Genomic DNA, 21,468 nt, shown 5'->3' on the forward strand with positions numbered 1-21,468 from the left:
CTTTGGATAGTTCGTACACGTGTTTCAACACCAGAGGCCATCTCAAAGTCCAGTTTTAGATCAGGAGCACTAGCATGGCGATTACGAAGGCATAGCCGTTTCAAATATCGATCTTGGGAAGGCGTAGTCACTCTTTTACGGCCTGATCCAGGTTTTCTCTTCACATCACGCTTTAATTTCAGCATCCGGGATACTGTTGAATGGTCTGGTGGCAGCCTATTTTATCAGCGATAGCACGCGTAGAAAGCCCTTCATGGGACAGAGCAATAGCTAAATTTTTTTCTTCGGTGTCAACTGAACATATGGAGTCATGCTTACACCTCCGCAAAACAGAATAGTAATGAGCGTGTATACCATTCCAACGCAGTATTTATAGAAACAGCTGATGCAATACCTTGCAATTACTATCTGATGCAATGGAAGCGTTACTTGACGCAATACCCTTGCTTTGAGACAAACAAAATGACTGTAATCAAACAATATCTTATACTTTTCACTACAAATGTTACTTTTTTTAAAGTGATGCAGTTTTTTTGTCCTCCACTGTATATTTTGGATTATATGACTGTGCCTTTTCTGAACATTTTAACCTTTTTTGAACTTTGCCACCAGGAAACAGCCAACAGCTGTGCAGCTACTTCCCGGTGTCGATCCCTAGCATGCAGAGCCGGACCTGGGTCTACTATAGATCTTACTGGGCGAATTAATGGGACAATCAAACAGTCGTCATAAATGGGACAATCAAACATGACATGATCCTGGGTCTCAGGCAGTGAGCATCTACAATAAGGTTGGTCTACTAACCCAAATGAAAACAATTTTTGATTTAGTGACCCATGTCCAGTCATTAAAACTGATGTCTCCATATATGGATAAAACCACTTCTTATCTTTAACATTATAATTAAATTTCGCATTGGGAATAAAAGTTCTAGTAACTTCTCCAGTAACACTTGTTTCCCATCGATGTTGCCATATTTCCAATAACTTTGTAATAATCATTTCTTTTTTTTTTAAAGTTTTCAACACAGTACACATTTATTCCCAAAAAACTAACCCTTATCTTCTTCCTCAAGAAATAACAAAATCTAACGGCAGTACCCCTCCTATAACCTGTAACGCATTTGAGGAACTCTGGTGATTTTGATACTCCTGTATTTCAGGATTTTATTTATTTATTTATTGTTATATGTGGTCCCAACCAGCTTTCCTGACAAATTGCCACCTATTTACAATACAGTACATATACAACCACTGAACAAGTTGATGTATAGTTATTTTAGATTCCCTCGTGGAGGACCAATTCATTCTCAATATAATATCTAAGTCACAATGCAATTCAATGAAGGTATATGAAACTATAAAAGTCCCAAAAATGTACCTCCAAGGATGAAAGTGACATATATAGCTCCACCACAGACTCAAAACCATTAGTAGACTTCCAATCCAAGAAGTAGAAGTCTAAATGTAAATCAGGAATTGTGGTCACGAAGAAGTCAACTTTGTTCTCAAACCTACAGTTTCAATGGTCCAGTCCCTGGAACCATAACAACACTACAGCAGCACAAGCCATCGAGGAAGCAACCTCAATGCAAACCAGCAGGCTTGTCATGGTAGTCTGTCCCTTCACTAGAGCCCCAATTTCTCCAATATGAGGCTGCCTGAAAAGCTTCTCCTCAACAACTGCTCTCAACAACTGCTCTGAATTACCCGATACAACATATGGTTACTGATGTTGATATAATTGTATCACAGGTCTCCACAGCTGAAGTACTAAGCTCCATGCAGGCGCCATGAGTGATGGTGGCAAAAAAAACCCTAATTATAATATTAGGGTACCTTGTAAATGATTACATCTACCCATTTATTTATTTTGTCTGTGAATTGCATGTGTTCTCTGGTCGATTTGCCTGTTTGCTAGACGAAAAAACCTTGCTTTCTACGCTTGAGACCGACTAACTCAGCCACGGAGTGAAAAAAGTCCATTAAAGTTCCTTGCGTCATCGAAGGGATTCGAACCCGGGCCTTTTCCACGTGGTGTGGGGAGGACGGTGATGATACCACTGTGCTACACCATCATACCACTGTACTGTACCGTCATACCGTACCAATATACGGTGATGATACCACTGTACTGTACCATCATACTGTTCTGATAGACAGATCTATCAGAACAGTATGATGGTACAGTGAGCCACTGAAATTATAACTGTAGACCTAACCTTTATAAGCCAAGCATGAGAATTTCTTTTTCTGTTTTTCGCAGAATCATTCAACCAGTTAGTTTCATGAGTCAGTAGAAAAGGCATCTGGTGGATGTACCTTGAGGTACTTTAGTAGTTGTAGTGTTCACAGGGTAGATTCCCACCTATAATCAGAACGGTACCACTCATCTTGCATCCCCCCTGTCTACTATAATAATAATCAGTTCTAATGTAGCATGTTCATTCAGTCTCTGGCCCATGCTCCTCCAACTGCAACAAGATCCTCCTATTTCTGAATAGTTGGATCACAAAGTTCTGAAGTGGCCAAAAACCTTCTTTTGTACTAACAGTTGTTCAAGTCCAGGAGTAAAGAAGTGGGGATTAAGAACTTCTTCGATTAATTTTCCCCTCAGGTCGCAATACTCAACACATTCATAGAAAAGATGGTCGAAATTTTCCGGGAGTCCACAAATACAGAGAGCACGCTCAGTGAATCTCAATTTCCTGTAGTCCAGGATGACAACTCTTCGGTTCACAGGACCTCTTTTGTTTCAAAATTGGCTCGATGAACACGAGGGAATGGTAGGACATTTATACTACTTAATGGATCTAGTTGAATAGTCCTACAAACGAAAATTGATGAAGTGATCTGTGCTAATGGAGGATTTGCACATTATTAATTGAAAAATCAGGCAAGTGAATAATTTTTTATCCGGTGTTTGTGCATACAAATTTCAATAAAAGAATATAAACAGGAAAAAAGATGCATCTATGATAGCATTTTATTAACCTTTACAAAGATGCATACAGGTCCCTTCGAAGGGCAAGGTCTAACATAAACACACAGACGACACTCAGGTCACCGTGCCTTGATTGCTTCGAGAAAAGTCTGTCAGAAAAATACATCTGTTCGACACGTCACAGGACAACACTAATTCCTTATGTACATCGACGCACAGTGCATATCAGGGGCTGTTCTATGGTGAGAGGGAACGGGGTAATGATTACTCCATCTTCTTGATGCTGGGAGAAAAGTGATTGAGGCTTTCCGATTGCTTCCCGCTTCCACATAGAGACAACTCTTTATGAGAGGTGGATTTGCGCATACGTAATCCACAGAATCCAATGGCTCTGTGGAAGTAAGCGTTGGGGATCACAAGGAGTGTGCGACCAATCACCAATAAGATGCCCGTCCAGGTCCATTCTCCTTCCCAAAAGTACATCACAGTAGCTGAAAGAACAAAGAGGGAAAAAAATGGCTGACCAAATCTTAGATAGGGGAAATATCTAATGGCCAATTGTTTTAAACACTTACCGACCACTTGCATCACATGGCACACAGAAACAGTACAGAGGAGAGCACGCGCAATCCCCTTATCCATGGTTCCCCAAAAATTCCACAACAGGAAGGCCAGGGCTGAAATAGCAAAGAATCACTTATTACATCCCTAAGTGATGGTGATGCACTTTTAGTTATTAAATTTGGTGTGTTTAACATAAAACTTTAATGTAAGATTTTAATTAATACTAATTAAATTAAATTAAATTAATCTCTTAAGAACTTTCAAGCCTAAAGCGGGCAAGTAAAGCTCCTAGAGTTGATGGCATATACCCAGAAAGAAAGTGTATTGAAATATTGAGGGCATCATTGGACTCGGGAGAGATTCCTTTGGACTGGAGAAGTGCAGACGTATTTCTGGTACATAAAGGGGGTTCTAAGAGTGGAGTCCCTAACTACAAAACAGTTAGTCTGACTTCGGAGGTAGGGAAAATCTTGGAGACAATGCTTAAGAGTGCAATCCAGGGACATTTAGATAGAAATGCTATTCTGAAGGACAAACAGCATGGTTTTATTAAGGGAAAATCATGACTGAGTAACCTAGTAAGCTATTTTGCAAGAGTTACCCTTGGGCTGAATGTAGGGTACAATTTCGATTGATTATTTGGATTTTAGCGAGACATTTGAGTCAGTCCCTCATGAGAGGTTGTTGTATAAGCTGTAACATATGGATTACTGGAAAGATTCTAAGGCAGACTTTTTTGATTAATGGATATTCTTCCGACTGGTGTGACGTTAGAAGTGTGGTCCCCGAAGGATCGGTTCTTGGACCACTGTTGTTTCTGATTCTCATAAACGACATCTCAACGAGGGGACAGAGGGCGTGACGTCAAATTTGCAGACAGTCTAAACATTGGGAGAGTTATTAATGATCAGTGCCAAGTAGTGCTCTTTCAGGATGACTTGAACAGGCTTCGAGAATGGTCAGAAAAGTGTCAGCTGTTTTAATGCAGCAAATGGTCTTCGAAATAGCAACCCAAAATATCCTGTAGAGATGGGGGTGAGGTCATGATTCCACTATACAAGGCAATTGTAAGACCGAATTTGGAATACTGTGTCCAAGTATGGACACCTCATCTGAAAAACACATTAAACATCCTGAAAGAGTCTAAAGATGGGCACTGGCATGGTGAGATCGGCAATAAAAGAAAGTCTTCGATTATGTGGGCTACAGTGCTGGGCAACTAGGCACCTTAGAAGAGAGTTGATTGAGGTTTATACGGCTCTGAGAGGGGTTAGTAAAATGAATGAAGGTGGAATTTTCATTTCTTTCTTTTTTTCTTCTTTTTTTTTTTTTTTTATTTTTGCTGGTACAGCAAAAGCCTGTGCTTCCTTGCACTATATGCCTAATACGAATATCGGCATGTTAGTTATCTGACCAGGATGTCCAAATTCAAGGGGTCACTATCCACGGTGTCACTGGGGAACCAATTCTGAGGTTAAAAAATCAAGTTTTTAAAAATAATAATAAAATGAATAGGATGAAAATTAAAATTACAAAAAAATAAATAAATAAAACTGTCATGATTTCAATTTCAGTTTGCTTATGGAGGGATTGTGACATTCATTTCTCCACATTTCTGAGAATTTATTAATATCTCAAATATTTTATTTGTTGCATAGATAACATTTTAGTGATTTTTTTTTTTAAATTTTCGAAATGGGGAGCAAAGTGACTCAATTGCAAAATTTTGAAAAAATCTCAGCCTACATCTTTCCTTGGAGGGGGGGGGGGGGCGATTCCATGTTTTCAGATTTCGTGCTTTGTCACATGAAGCTTGTGTTACAGCGTCAGGAATGGATGATGACTGTCCATCCACATAATGATTGATTTAGGTAATCTACAAGTATAACCAAGTTCGGACCAGGCCATGAATCCACCCCTGCTGCCTGACCTTACTCCTTCTGATTTTCATCTGTTAGTACCCTTGAAAAAAACATCTGGCAAGACAGTAGCATCAAGTTGGTACAGGTTGGGTAAGCTCATACCGTTTGGCGGCTGTAATACCTCCAATGAATATCTATGTCGTATTAGACCAACTTCACCCTCAGTGCTTCATTTTCACCCGGATTGCGATGAATCCACCGTGCAATTCCCAACATTTCCAATATTTACCCACGCAGTTTAATTCTCTAGATCTGAATACAACTGAAAATGTCTGAAATGTGTTGGAAATGGCAATCCGGCTTCGCAGTTCTCTACCAACCATAGTATAGTAGGTCTCTGATAGAATAATGGTCGAATATGGAGTTATACTACCTCAGAGACCTAGTGGAATCCATGTCATGAAGCATACGTACGTACTGTAATTCGGACAAAAGGTTTCTAATTTTTTGGCCAGTAAGTTCACTGCTCTCTGATAAAATCTTATCGCCAAAACATCTGGTGCCTTACTCTTCAAACACCCTCAGATGTGCTGCCTTTAATGTCTGGTCAACTCGTTTGAAAGCCTATAAAAAAAGGACGAGAAAGATATTTATGAGACAAAGATATAATAATGATCACTCACAACAAAAGATGAGCTGGGTTTTTACAATAATCTGTTGAAAAACTTCCAAGTGATTCAAAGTCGGAAATTTGTCAACTGAAAAAATGAAGTGGGAGGGAAAACCTCTGACATATCCGGTTATTGTTCATTCAAGCTGTACGTTTTTAATCAGGATGCTGACAAGCTAACATCAAGAGAAGAAGAAAAAAAAAAGGAAGTCGGTAAAATAGGAGCTGACAGTGAAATTCCTGGGAACAAGTAGGAGAAGCAGATGGCCCGTTTATTGTAAAAAGGAAGGAGGCGTTAGTTGGGGATGATAAATTACCTCTAGCTCCCTCCGAATAGATGAGAAAGTTCCAGAAATAATACACATCGTGTGGATAGGATGAAAATCAGGTAGCTTGTCGTCTACCAGCGCGGGGGAGGGGGGACTAGTGAGCGGGGGCCTGAAAGATTATTCTAAAATCCTAAATATGCGAGCGTCCGTTCATTATTATGTTTATGGTACTTACCAAGTGATGTACATCCATAATAGCGACATGCGAGGGATGACTGCGTATCTGTCAGACTGGAGTGTAGTGTGATGTCGTAACCTTGATGCGGGAAAAAAAGATTCTGCGAAAGTAAAATAAGGAAAAGTAATTAAATAAAAAGCCCAACATAAAAAATGGAGAAGCACATATGAAGCTCGTGCAGTAGCTAAAGCAGAAGTGGAGAAACTTTTGCACGTCGCGTGCCATCTACTACGATAGAAATTGGTATAGACAACCTGTCTAATTGTCATCCTTGCAATTTGTCATGGCTGTTCTTTATGTGTGGTGCAGCGATGTTGCAAGTTGAAATTTTTCATTAATGAAGCCGATTCCAAACAAAGGGGTTGTTGTAGGGTTTTAGGAGCATCAACGACTAAGACCATATTACTCCGTGTATACTGTCTGTAAATTGCGTTTTCTATGGTCGATTTTTTTTTCTGGATGAAAAACAAGAGTTTTCGGGAGGAAAAAATCATGCTACCCTCGCCTTAGACCGATTAACTCGGCCACGTTGTGGAAAAAGCCCATAAAAATCCCGTCCGTCATCGATGTGACTCGAACTCAGTTCTTTTCCACGCGGTGTGGGGAGAATGGCGATCCTACCAACTATGCTACCCACGAAGGCATAACTCAATGATTGCGAATAGAGTGGTCACTTTATTAGGTACGCCTGTCCGTTTTCATGAAATGGAGCGCCTTCACTTGTTCGTACCATGCGATATTTATTAGGTGGGCGTACGGATACTTCTTGTGTTTATTTAGGTTCAAAAATGGACAAGGCGAAAGATTTTAGTGACTTTGAACGAGGCATTGTAGTCGGCATGAGTTCTCGAAAACTGCAACCCTGCTGTGGTTTTCAAGTACGACTGGATCTCGGGTGTACCGAGATTGGTACAGTAGAGATAAATTTTAGTGTAACAAGGCCCTTGGAGGTAGTGTCTATCTATCTGTTGGCAAGACAAATACTCCACTACTTGGTCTCTACACTCTCTACTTACTTTAAGATCATGGCTTTCTCATTTCTAAACTTGCAACTGCAACCTTATTGAATCATCACTTTGTATTGGTGGCTGCCCAGAAGAATGAAAACGTGTTCTATACCGTTGCCATCGATACCTAGATCTACGACAGGATACAAAACACATTCACTGGTGTCGCTGTCCATGGAAATTAAGCGGATTTTCAGTTCCAAAATTTTCAGATTCTGCAAGAATTTGCTCGTCATGCCTTTGATCGTAGGAGATGTCTTCTCTTTCTCTCGACGGATACCTTTGCCTTCTTAGAGAAGACTCTGGCTGACACTACTAGCAATGGCCGGTGTGGAATTATTTATTTTCATTTTATTTTAGTATTTTTTTAGATGGCACCTTCGGGGGTTAGATCTTGCCAAGCTCTTGAGGCGGGTTTCTGGTACTTCTGGTTTTAGCTCACATCGGTACTGGATACACAGATTTAGCTTATCCTTTTACTGTGAGTGTAGGATCTTATTCGTCCTATCCATTTGATAAGACACTAAATTAGGTGGCAGGACCTGCCAAAATACTTATCTTAAAATATTGGTGTACCTGGTCTGCCTCCACGGGACTAAGTGTGGGCAACGTTGGGCCCCAGCAGGGGTCCAGCGGCTAAACGGCCAGATGAACAACGGTACACGACACTACACCCCACAATATCCATACACTTTTAAATCTCTGGCCTTTACAACGTACTATAACACACGACAATGTATACTACGTGGACATGGGGAAAACCCCTAGTGTTGTAAGACCCTAAACACACTTTAAACTTAACCAAATAACATCCAGCCAAAAACGATCTTGTGGCCGAAAGAAATTCGTTGATGCAAGAAGAAAAGAACTGTGCAGAACTGATTCCAGAGACAAAAGTGAATTCAGACTACAGAGAAGACTTCTACAATCACCACATCTCAATCAAATTGAGAACCTCTTGGATAAGGGGGAAGACACTCTTTGGAGAAGACACGCGCAATCATCCAATTTGCAACAATTGTTGAAAGCTATTGAGTTAATCTGGACTAGCATCTTTGTGGCACGCTTCCACCAACTCAATTAGCCCTTTGTATGACGAAATCAGGCTGTTCTGAGGGCTAAAAGAGGTCTTACTCTCTATTAGGTAGCGTGCGTAATAAAGTGGAGGCTCGAAAGGGGTTCTTGGTGACTCTCTTTTACAGTGGCCAATTCCAAATGTGAAGTCACGTCTTTTACTGCACAAGGGAGTAACGAGTCTTAGTATGGCAGGAGAGATATTTAAGCTGATTTTAAAAACATTCATTTAAGGTTGTCATGGAAACCGCGCACATAGATAACGAAATCAGTGTGCAAGCTGAGTGTGGTTCATCGGCAAAAATCTCTCCACTCCTGACCTAAAGTAACACTCAAAGTAAGAAAACATTAATTTTAAAGTTATTTCCTAAAAGTATATAAAATACGAACTGAATGTAAAAGTCATTAGTTTTATGAATTAAATTAAATTATATTAAATTAATTTTTAAACGTTTAAAGCGTACATCGAAGTATGCACTTTGATTCTCTTATATTTAATTAATTAATTTAATTAATAATATATTAAATAAAATTATTGATAACTTAATAACGAATATAAATTATTAATACTTTGTATTAATTATCAACGTAAAATATATTAATTTAATTATTCATAATTTAATTGATTCAATTTATTAATAATTTAATTTAATTAATACAATTTATTAGTAATTAATTAATGTAATTAATTAATCATTTAAAAAACAGTTATTTATTAATTAAATGGCTAATTATTAAATTTTATTAAGTGGTTTGAAATTCAAACTGATGAGCCCCTAAATGTTATCGTAATTACATAGTAGTTATATGTAACATATTTATAATAAAAACTCATTAAAATAAAATATAATTAAATTAATTAATTACTTCATTTCATTTTATTAATTTTATTATTTTGAGAATTTTTATATCTGTTTTTTATTAATGAATCAATGTTTATTTTAATTTTTTTAATTAATTTCATTAAACCAGAAAGTTTTGTGAATAGCATTATGCTGTACAGTAATATGCTAATAATATGTTGTAGCAGAATGCATGATATATTGACGCCTCGTGGCCTTAGCTACCTTGAAGGTAGCCACTGTATCCTATCGATTATTTATCGAACATTTGCTTGTTAAGATCGGAAGCTCATAATACAATATAAGGCAATTTCAAGACCACATTTGAAATACTTTATTAAATAGAAGCTGGAATTTTTGGGCTCCTATGAAAAGAACACCAAGGGCCCCCCCGTTCTCTATTTTTATTAACATGAAACGCCAATGACGTATTCCAAAATATATTATTTATAATGTAATTTTAAGCAACATTCAACAAATGTTTTTCTCTATAGAATTTCTTTTGTAGTCTTTTATTACTTTTCAGAATTAGGGGACATATATTCAAATTACGGTGGAGGAGGTTTTAGACGATTGCAGGAAGGGTGGCCCAACCAAACACTAATATGGTTGGACCACCCTTTGCTTTAATACAGTTTGTATTCTACATGAAATAGGTTCAAATAAATCTTGAATTGTCTTAAGAGGAATAATGGACTATTCTTCATGGAGGAACGTTTCAAGCTCCTTGAGTGATGAAGGTGGAGGAAATCTGTTTCTCACTCTCCTCTCCAAATAGGCCCACAGTTGCTCAATACCGTTTAAGTCCGATTGTGCAGGTCATGGGAGATGCCTAGCGTCAGTTTCACGTCCACAGACTGGACTTATCTGTTTGTGTGTGTATTGGGACATTATCATATTGCAACCATCGTTCGTAGAAAACAATATTTATACCATGGGATGAACCTGGTCACTTAGATTATCAAGGTAATCAGTGACAGTAATTCGCTCGTTCAAGGCATTGATAGGATCTAAAGAATACCAGATATTGTCGCATGGGATGAACATGGTTACTCAGAATACGAAGGTCATTAATGACAGTAATTCGCCAATTTTGGGGGGTTAGAGGACCTAAAGAATACCAAGGTATTTCTGCCCAAACCACTGCTGATCCTCCTCCGTGTTTGATGGTTGCCATAAGACAGTCAGAATGATGATGCGTTTCCTTTGGCATTCGCCAAACGTAGGCTATTCATGATGTTGGAAAAACTGTGGATGATTCATTTGAAAATAAGACGTTTCCAATAATCAAGTGTCCAGTTTTTGCTCCTTACATCCTCGTTCTAGCATTACCATCGCTAACGAGTGGCTTGGAAATAGCGGCTGTGCCATAAATTTCAGCTTTATGTTGTTTTGCTGTTTTGCTGTTTTGCTAAAAACTGGATTGGAGCTTTTTGGATTTCTGGCTACAATCCTTTTCAATGTCCGGCAATCTCTTTCATTCAGCTTTGATTTTCTGCCAGTTCATCCTATCGGATTTTGTTTTTCCATACTTAGTGAATGCAGACATCACTTTCGATACAGCTGCTGTGGATATATTAAATAAATCAGCAATTTTAATCACCGATGCCCCTGCAATTTTACCAACAATTTTGCTTCTTTGGAATTCAGACAAGTCATTTTCTTCATGTATCTTTTTAAATCCCCTCTAAGTAAACAGCTTTTATTGCCATTTCTTCACAGGCTAACTGCAAAAACCAACAACAAAAACACTGCAAGTCCATAAATATGTCATACAGCCATTACAAAAACTACTACTTTCATATCAGGTGTTTCCATTATTTTTCCCACCCACAGTATATCCCTTAAGTGTTGTTTAATAATATAAATTGAAAAAAAATCATAATAGAAAAATTTAATGTAAGACATCTTGTAGGCATCCCATAGTAAAAGGCTAATATAACCGTTCTTAATAAAATTTAAATTTAAATAATATATTTATATATGCACTGGTATATCGATAATAAATGTAGTACTAGGGTTTCAGAAGCAAGAACGACTAAGGCCATATTGCTCCATCTATACTGTAAATTGAGTGTTCTCAGATCGAATTTCTGTTTGCTGGATGAAAAACACGAGTTTCCGGGAGAAAAAAACCATACTGTCCTCGCCTGAGACCCACTAACTCAGCCACGTTGGGAAAAAAGCCCATTAAAAAAAACTTCACATCATCGACGGGACTCGAACTCAGGTCTTTTCCACCAGATGTGGGGAGGATGGTGATCTTATCACCTGTGCTACACACAAGAGAATATATTACTAAGTATTATAAAATTGTATTGTAAAAATAGCCTATAAATTACAATATGGTTTGCACGAACTGTAGTTGAACCAATTCTAACTCCAATTGGCATTTAATTTTCCAAAATTCCTTCTTTTCATTTTGTGGTCCATTTTCCATGGACGGAAATGCTCTCTATACGATTGTGCCCTTAATGCGTCTCCCTCCAGAGCGATCGATCATCCTGCCAAACCACCAAGGGCATAATGTAACCCAATTATTGGCGCTTTGCCAACGTTCACAAATTGCTACCGTTGAGACAAAACGGAACAGCCCACAGGTGTTTCCTGGTACGATTAGACGCACCAGGAAACAACTCTCGGCGAAAGTAAAAGCTACAGGTAGGTAACTCACCGAGAAACCAAGGCCGGTAAAAATGAGAGCCATGGAAAGATGCCACAACCAGTAACCTCTAGGAAACTTGATGTAAAGATGCTCATTGTGACCAAGCAGTTGGCTGATCTGAAAATAAAAACAGCATTAATGTCAGTAAGTTGAAAAAGAACGTAAGGAGATGAGACAAATCATGCAAACATTACCATGGAAACTAAACTTTTATTATTTAACAAACCCAGAAAGGTCTATTGACATACAGAAAGGTGTGTTGAACTTCAACATGGCGTACTTTAGCCTCAATGTGTGAAGAAGTATTTTTTGGTATATTTTTGGAAACTTTCTAATATTACACAAGGTCCCTTCTAGCGAATTCTTAAATTATTACTGCTTTTAGGTTCTGGGTAAGTTGGAGAGTCGAAATGCTTAGGTCTGCCTCTTCAGATGATCGTCGGATGATTCTCTATAACAGCATAGTGGTTTTGCCACTTGTTCACATGTTTAAAGAAGTCTGTATTCGCTTCTCGTCTTTGGCTGGAGGAATTTAAAGGATTCTTCAGTCAAGGCCGTTGTTAGCTATTTGGTGGATTCGTGGTGAACATGTTCAGCTTTATTCAGAGATAGAGAGTGTGTCTAGAGTTCTTGATGACCGATGATGATCAAGCAATTCATTGACAACTAAACAGATTTTGACGTTGTCTGCCAAAAGGGCAATATTTAGATAAGGAGTTCTAATAAAGTTGGCAGATCATTGATGAAAGCATTAGGGGGTCCAAAGAGAGAACCTTTGGAAAGGTAGATTCTGAACTAGGATAAAATAGAATCCTGAATTTCATAAAAACCTAGTTTCTGGACTAGAGGGGTCGTGTGGAACTTTACCAAAGACTTCTGAAATGTGATAGCAGGGTAAATCGAGTCAACTTGCTGTCGATTATCCAAGACCTCCGAAGCAAATTACGAAAAATGTATTGGGTTATTGCGGACAGATTTACCGAGACAGAAACCATGCTGCTGTTGTTGGTCTAGGAATGGGTTGAAGTATGCGTAAAGATGCTTATGAACAACAATGTAAGTCGCAGAGTGATAAGTGTCTTTTTTTCCAGAAGATTATTGGTATACCATCTGGTCCAGTAGAGTAGTTCTCCAGGCTTTTGAGAGCAGTATCAAGGTTATTAAGAGTTACCACAATATTGAAAAGAATATCATCCGTAAGGGGTTATGGAGGACGTACAGGATTGAAACACATTTGACTGAACTGCAGAGATGTCAGCAAATGTTCTGTGCGATGGAAGAGTTATTCAAAAGCGGTTTTCTAAGAGACCGGCAATGTTCCAAGCATGATGGGAATGCTATCCTGCACTATGAGTCTTAAGAGCACTTCGAAGAAAGACTCGAGTTCTAAGATTCAAACAACCGGACTCAAACTTCGAAGGATGTTTCCATATTCACTTATGTTATATGTATACAGAGACTATAAACGGAGCAGACCCGATAACTAAAGAATAAAATTAAAAAAAATAAATACCTTTGATCTATGAATGTCTCCATTATCTGTCTCCCCAACTCCGAGAATCTTTCTTGTTTTCAGACGACTGTGTAGGTCCCCACTGCTGTGTTTCCTAGAAGACAGATGCGATGCAACCTATAATAACTGTAGTATTTATATAAATACACAGTACTTAAGAAAAATCATTGAAATTATCATTAAAGTAGATGCTAAAGAATTTGCTAATATTCTGGACAAGCAGTGTATAAAGTGAACTAAATAAAATCTTTAAACATATTGCCAATAAGGCAATAGGCTTAGCATTTCTTTTGCTCTTATCTCCAACGCATTATTAACTATCTGAGACTATGTGAGTACTTTCTTTCTTTCTTCAGAAATAAATAAATAAATAAAAACTTTCTTCGGAAAGAAGATTACCATCAAGTTACGTATGCATGCAACTTGTAATAAAATAAAAGTCTTTTTTTTTCAGAAGTCAACAGAGAGAGAGAAAGAGAACTTGTTGCTATGGAAATCGCATTTTGCATGCGTCTAAGTACCCGACCCTTATCATCTTGAATCAATAACAGAAAAACAAGTTTACTGTTTCATAGGATATGAGCCATTTGTGTGCTATGCAGATTTTTCATCTTTTTTATAATAAAATATACACAATATATGGCAAGCAACTGACTGTTGCTATAGTGATGCAACAGGACCATCAAAGAGGAGCATTCGCCTCATCTGGGAAACAGAAAGGTGGAAAACAATTTAGGTCAGATTCCATCGAAAACTATCTTAAAATAAAAACAGAAATACTCCTGACATTTTAAGCGACTAGTAACAAAGATTACATTATTCATTTCGTTGGTTACCAATAAATTTATGGATTCTGTTTGCTTCAATGCTTGCTGTAAAAATTAAGAAGGCTTTTAGGAAAATGGTGTTTAATAAATGGTTGACCGCCTTAGATAGCATTTCGGTCATAATACGATTATTAGAGTAGCACTTTGGCTAATAGGGTACTTCCAAAACATTAGTTTTTGGGGGAAATCGATGAGGATCTCTCATCAGATATTCATATTCGAAATTAAGGGCGATTTTATTTTCTTTTTTAGGCAACTTCGTAAATACATAAAGTGCTTACTGTTTTTTATCTTATCTGTATGTCTGTTCGTCCGTCCGCATGTAACAACTCGAATCACACTCGAAGGATTTCGATGAAATTGTATATTTAGTTCTTTTAGATAGGTCTGTCCAGGTATCACAAAATGGGATACCTGGACAACATGGGCATTTCGAAATCTGTCATCTGACATATTTCGAAAAAAGGATGATTGTTGGGTACCGCTTGAAGAGTAATATGGCCTTACATACTTCGGTAGGGCAATGCTCCTTTCCAAAGTCCAATATTTGTTGACGCGGTTAGAACAATACACCATATTACCTCTGGAATAGCCGACTCGAACTTTAAATTCTTCTTATACTTCCACACGACTACCAGGATCAGAGGATTTTAAAATAAATCCTAAATACAATCGTTATTCGTATTTAGTGGTCACGCTGGCTTGAACCACGGTCCACTCAAATAGCGTGTGAAACTGCATTAACGTTCCTGGCCACTCAGCTAACTCAAAGCCTTCCAACTGAGCATATGCGATGAACTGGAAACATTTTCAGTACATTTAATGTTATAATTGCCTTATCTGTAAATCACACATGTTCATTACAGTAGAATGGGCACGTTAAAATTATTATTATATTAAACAATTCCTCCTGACGCGGCAGCAAGTTCTCATCCAAGTTTACACTGAGTTGGTTTTGTACTAGCAACACTCCCCTTGTGTAAAAATGGACTGATCTGTTTCGCTGGTGAAGGCTCAAAGTCGGGAATGGCTAATATAATATTGTAGTTTTTCACACGTGGCGATCACTTAACCAATATGGTTAAGTGCTCCCGTTTTGGGGTGTCAGGTGCCTACTGTAGAAATATCCTATAAATATCTCAATAAACTGATTACCTCCTTACATTTACAGTCGGTTGTCACCATTAGTTTAACCATTAGTAGGTTTGACCGCTCTAGGCTTATTTTTTAATTATTTTACTCATTAACTTATTTAATTAACTGAAAAAATTAACTATATATTTAACTTCCTATTAATTGAGGAATTATCAATAGAATTTCGTTTCTGAAATGAGGTAATTTCAAAAATCAACAATGCGCTCTTGATATGGGAAACTGTTGCCATGGTGATATGACAATGAACCTCTTATGCGAATATTCACGAAGACTGTCTATTTCTAAGCTCATTTTTTAATTATTTAACTGATTAACTTTTTTTAATGAACTCATTAACTTTTTTAATTATTTAACTTCCTGTTAATTATGGCATTATCAATTAAATTTCATTCATTTCCTAACTTGAAACACGTTTCATTTATGAAATGAATATGAAATGAAACGTTCATTTCAAAACCACGTGTTTTTATGAAATCAACAATGCGCTCGTGATATGAGAAACTGTTGCCATGGTGATATGATAATGAATCTATTATGCGAATATTCGTGAAAATTGTCGATTTCTAAGGTTATATTTTAATTAACTCATTAATTAAGTTTTTAATTAACTCAAATTTTAATTAATTATTAGAATTTCTGTTAATTATGGCATTATCAACAGAATTTCATTTATTGCGTAACTTTTAGAAACACGTGTTTTAATGAAATGAACAACGCACTCTTGAAATGGAAACTGTTGCCATGGTGATATGACAATGAATCTCTTATGCGAATATTCATGAAGAATGTCGATTTCTAAGCTCATATTTTTAATTATTTAACTCATTGACTTTTTTTAGCTAATTATTTAACTCATTGACTTTTTTTAGCTAATTATTTAACTCATTGACTTTTTTTTAGCTAATTATTTAACTTTCTTTTAATTATGCATTATCAACAGAATTCTATTTATTGTCAAACTTTAGGAAACCCGTGTTCCATTTCTGAAATGAGTTCATTTTAATGAACTTCACAATGGAGTCGCGATATGAGAAACTGTTGCCATGGTGATATGACAATGTCTCTCTTATGCGAATATTCATGGTTTAAGATCAAAACTGAGCTAGTGCATAACAATAGACAGTTATGATCCTGTTTATCCATTCATGAGTTGTAGTTCGTTTTATAAATATCCACCTCTGGCTTTTCCGCTCTGCCTTGGCACACACCATCACAAAAGCGTCTTTCACGAAGAAAATGTGGGGCGATAAATCAGAATAATTTAACTGAAAACATATTTGCACACACAATTCACTTGGACAGAAAGATTCACTAGTAGAAAGAGATTTCTCAGTTGCTAGGTAACAAAACAAAATAGGGAAACAACTGTCAGAGTTTTGTTTGCATAGATGAGATGTTTAGTTTGGCAATGAACACAAACTTCACCGTTCTGTATTTCTTTATGGAGAAGTGCAAAGTTACTGAGTTAGACTTCGGGGGCCAATGAAGTGCAGAAACACAGATGGGTTTTCCACAATAGCTTTGGCAAGGATGCACAGGCGAAAGCTAGTTTTATTTCCGACCCTTAAGGAGGAAAAGATTGAATGTCTAACTTCATAAGTTTCTCAAAATTGACCGAGATGTGATCAATTTTCGAATACTTCGGTGTGTCTCTAGGACCGGCTGTAGTTTGCTCACTTCCCCGCAATCCTCCACTCTTGCCTTATTGAAAATAGAAATTGGGACGCATATGGTGACATAAATGATTTAAAGGATGGTCTACAAGAATCCAGTGCCTATATTAAGTCAAGAAAAGTTATGAAATTTCTATTTTATGTCACCGAAATACATCTTTTTGGGCGCCTTAGAATACACTCTTAAATACGCCTATTGTCTTCACTATGTCTTCTGTCTGTCTGTCCGTCCGCATGTAATAACTCGGCTCCCAGTGGATAGATTTTCACTACATTTTATATTTGGGCCTTATACAGAGATTTGTCGAACTATTCCTAATTTCATTAAAATCGGGCCAATAGAAATCTGAAAATTATTATTATTTATTTAGTTATTTTTTCATACATACCATATAGGTATACCCGTATAAGCACAATATGGCCTTAATAATCCTTGCGCCAGAAATAACAATACCAATTTCCATATACCGTACACTGTAGATGAAGCAGTGTAATAATTCATGATTTATATTTAAAAAAAAAAAAAAAAAAAAAAAAAACCGATCAAAGAGCAACGAACCGAGAACACTTTATTTATGCGCATGCGCCATATTGCCCATTCATTCTTCCAATCAGCGCATGGCAATAAACATAATATCCAGTGCTTCAACTACAATATACGGTATATGGGTAACCTATGTGATATGTATGATAAAATAAATAACTACCGGATTTCTATTGATCCAATTTTAATGAAATTTGAAATGGCTCGACATATCTTTTTTAAAAAAAAAAAAAAGGTCCAAATATAAAATTTCATGAAAATCAACCCATTAGAAGTCAAGTTATTACATGGTGCTTCAACTACAATATACGGTATATGGGTAACCTATGTGATATGTATGATAAAATAAATAACTACCGGATTTCTATTGATCCAATTTTAATGAAATTTGAAATGGCTCGACATATCTTTTTAAAAAAAAAAAAAAGGTCCAAATATAAAATTTCATGAAAATCAACCCATTAGAAGTCAAGTTATTACATGAGGACGGACAGACGGACAAAATATCATAAAAATGAATCCATTAGAAGCCGAGTTGTTACATGAGCGAGGACGGACAGACGGATATTGTGTACCTAAAAATATCATAATTGAAACCGTAACTTTTTTCAGGTGATTACACTAAACTTGTTAACCAAGTTTGAAAGAAGCGTTAGTGTTTCTTTCCAACAGATGGCAGTTTAAAATTCGTTTGGTGTTGTTAATGTAGTGCAAATTTTCTTCTAAGCGTGCTTTCATTAAAGCGGTCTAAAGGTCCCCTGATGAGTGTTTCCTCTTGGAATGGAATTACTAACATTGTTGGGAAGTAGCCGTTCCTTCTTAATCAACTCGCTGGCCTAAGTGATAAGACTATTAATCTTCTCTGCTGCTAATGAAGTCAGAGGAAAGTAATGGATGACTCCCATTAGAATAGCTAGTTAGTTGAAGGAAGACATTTCCCAATGCGAATACTCACAGGAAAGACATCTCCAAGTATTATTACTTTCAGTTGTGTAATCTAAGAATAGTATAAATATATATAATTATAAAAAAATTAAGACTTTCGTGGCATATACTACCTGCCAAAAGTATTCGTACACCATCATCACCTTTAGAAAAACATCTGATACGCCTACCGAACTGGAAATGGAGCACTGAGACTGCGTAGTGCGCATGCGAATCGCGAACATATTACTGCAAGGTAAATTATTTTAGAAACGTAGTGTTTATCACATACCTATGCTTTGACTTACGTTGCTGTTGTGAGTTGCGAAGTCGTGTTTACAAGTCTTAATGACCCATGAACCGTAAAGGCACTTACGGACACTGCTGTGGATATTTGGAACTTGCGTAGTCAAGGAATTTTCAGCTCCAAGACGCATGCATTTCTGAAAAATTTTGTAGGATATATGGAATAGGACCACGGGTGTGCTGCCAAGGGCAAAATTTGATGACGTTTTAGAGCAGATATCTTTTAGAGCACAAAAGGTGATATTGTTGTTCATGTTGCCACAAATGACATTATGACTGCAGACTTACTTAACAAGTACAGGGCAATGTTGAAAAAAAAGTCGCGAGTTAGGGCTAAATCTGAAAGTTTCTGCAATTCTGCCCAAACATGATAAGAGGGGACATATGATGACAGCCTTGTCAATCAATTTAACCCTGGAGAGATTGTGCAAAGCCCACTGGGTAGAATTTTTGTCAGCGTGGTCTGTGCTTTTTAACAGGATAGACTGCTTCTACAGGGATGGGTTGCACTTAAATAGAAAGGGTGCAAGAATGTTTGCTGATGCTATCGAAGCAATGTTAGGGGGTCGGAATACTGCTAGCTTGGGGGGGGGTTACAGACTAATAGATCAACAATAGCCTCAGGCAAAGGTGAGTGATTCTTCCACTGCTTCTATTGGGACGAGCAGCAGTCTGGAAAGCAAGGTGCCAGGGATTTCAAGGGCTGCTGGGTGTGTCATCATGGAACAAGTAAATACAAGAGTTGTGTTAGGGTAACTAAGAGTAAGAACAGGTACATGTATACTTGCATACATCAATGCTAGGAGTATAGTAAACAAATTTGATGAATTTGAGGTGTTGGTCAAGACATCAAAAGAGATATTGTTGGGATATCAGAGATGTGGTGTCACACAGACATAAGCAGTGCAGATGTTTAATTTGGGGAGTACAATGTGTACAGAAAGGATAGACAGGGTAGGAAGGGAGGATAGGTTATGCTGTTAGTTAAGAAACACATAAAATCCAAGGAAGTGTCCAGTTGACATGGGCAGACAGTGTAATGTTGAGTCACTTTGGTGCGACAAATGACTCTGATTAGTATTAGACCTAATGACTCTGATGAGTACAATGAGCAATTGTACAGAGAAATAGAGTAGGCTGTAAACCAGATTGTCTTATAATGGGGATATTGATATTGATTGGAACTTGTGGATTGGTCACTCGCACACTAGCAAGACTTTTTCGGAGATCTTTGATGACTATTTTCTAGAGCAGCATGTTCGAGAGGCAACCAAAGGGAGTAATACACTTGATTTGATGATCAGCATCAGTAGTGATTATTCAAGGATTAAGAATCTGCAGAAAAAGGAACCACTAGGTGGCAGTGAGCACAGTACATTGACGTGGGATTTATTTAAATATGCAGCTATCATCAGGGTAAGGGAAGGGTTTTTGTTTAGTAAAAGTGACTACAGCGGTCTTAGACAGTTTTTAAATTCTACGCGGTTGGACCAACTGATGTTACCAACAGAAAATTCTAAATGGGAAGCATTCAAGAAATTAATCTTGGAAGCTATTAGGCTTTTCATACCAACTAAGAAATACTGTTCAAGCTTTAGGCCTAAATGGATGTCCAATTATCTGATGAGATTCGTGGGAGAGAAGAAAGTGCATGGGATGCATATAAATTATCAGGCGACACAGAAACCTATCGTATATATAAACTAGTCTGTAATCAAGTCACAAAGGAGGTTAGGCAAGCGAAAGTAAATTAGGAGCAATCTTGAGCGAAGGATGCAAAGAAAAACAGCAAAACCTTCTTTACTTATGTAAACACTAGAAGGAAATTAATCAAATTGGTTCACTCGATATCCGTAGTTTGTTTATGATCCTACTCAGATTGCTTGAATGAGTATTTTGCATTTACATTCACACATGAGGAATTCTTTAGGAAAGGGGATGCCAGACGTTTATCAAGCTCTAACACAGAGCTAAATGGTTTTGTGATAACTGAGAGGAAGGGAAATTAAGAAATTTAAGAAAGGCATCTGGAGTAGAGGGAAGAAGCGAAGAAGCGAAGGAACCAAGAAAACCCTTAGCCATGATTATAAGAGCATCCTTGGATTCAAGTGAGGTCCTCAATTCAAAAGTAGGATCAAAGGGTGACACGAATAATAATTACAGACCTGTTAGTTTAACTTCTGTTCCATGGAAAATAATGGAGTCACTGGTAAAAGAAGTAATGCAGGATCATCTAGACAAGGCCGCAATTATACGTCAGACAGAGCATGGGTCTGTTAAGGGTAAATCTTGTTTGACCAATTAGACAGGATATTACGATGTGGTCACAAAGGAAATGGATTCAAAAAATAATTTTGATATCATATACTTGGGTTTCAGGAAAGCTTTTATA

General features: G+C 37.4%; 1 protein-coding gene across 6 annotated transcripts in view; it reads right to left on the reverse strand.

Moving 5' to 3' along the window:
* Positions 1-2,953: 2,953 nt before the first annotated feature.
* The window catches only part of LOC150079841 (tumor protein p53-inducible protein 11-like), a 176,447-nt gene continuing 157,932 nt past the window's right edge, over positions 2,954-21,468 (reverse strand). For all 6 annotated transcript variants that reach the window (XM_090382797.1, XM_090382795.1, XM_090382798.1 and 3 more), the window contains 5 exons: positions 13,648-13,741; positions 12,144-12,251; positions 6,544-6,646; positions 3,519-3,620; positions 2,954-3,434 (listed from right to left, as the gene is read on the reverse strand). In XM_090382797.1, the coding sequence (XP_090238923.1) occupies positions 3,208-3,434; positions 3,519-3,620; positions 6,544-6,646; positions 12,144-12,251; positions 13,648-13,741 (634 nt within the window). In that variant the 3' untranslated portion in view covers positions 2,954-3,207. The remainder of the gene's footprint in view (positions 3,435-3,518; positions 3,621-6,543; positions 6,647-12,143; positions 12,252-13,647; positions 13,742-21,468) is intronic.

Source organism: Mastigoproctus giganteus, chromosome 10 (genome assembly GCF_048544385.1).
Source record: "Mastigoproctus giganteus isolate SK-2022 chromosome 10, ASM4854438v1, whole genome shotgun sequence".
NCBI classification, from domain to species: domain Eukaryota; kingdom Metazoa; phylum Arthropoda; class Arachnida; order Uropygi; family Thelyphonidae; genus Mastigoproctus; species Mastigoproctus giganteus.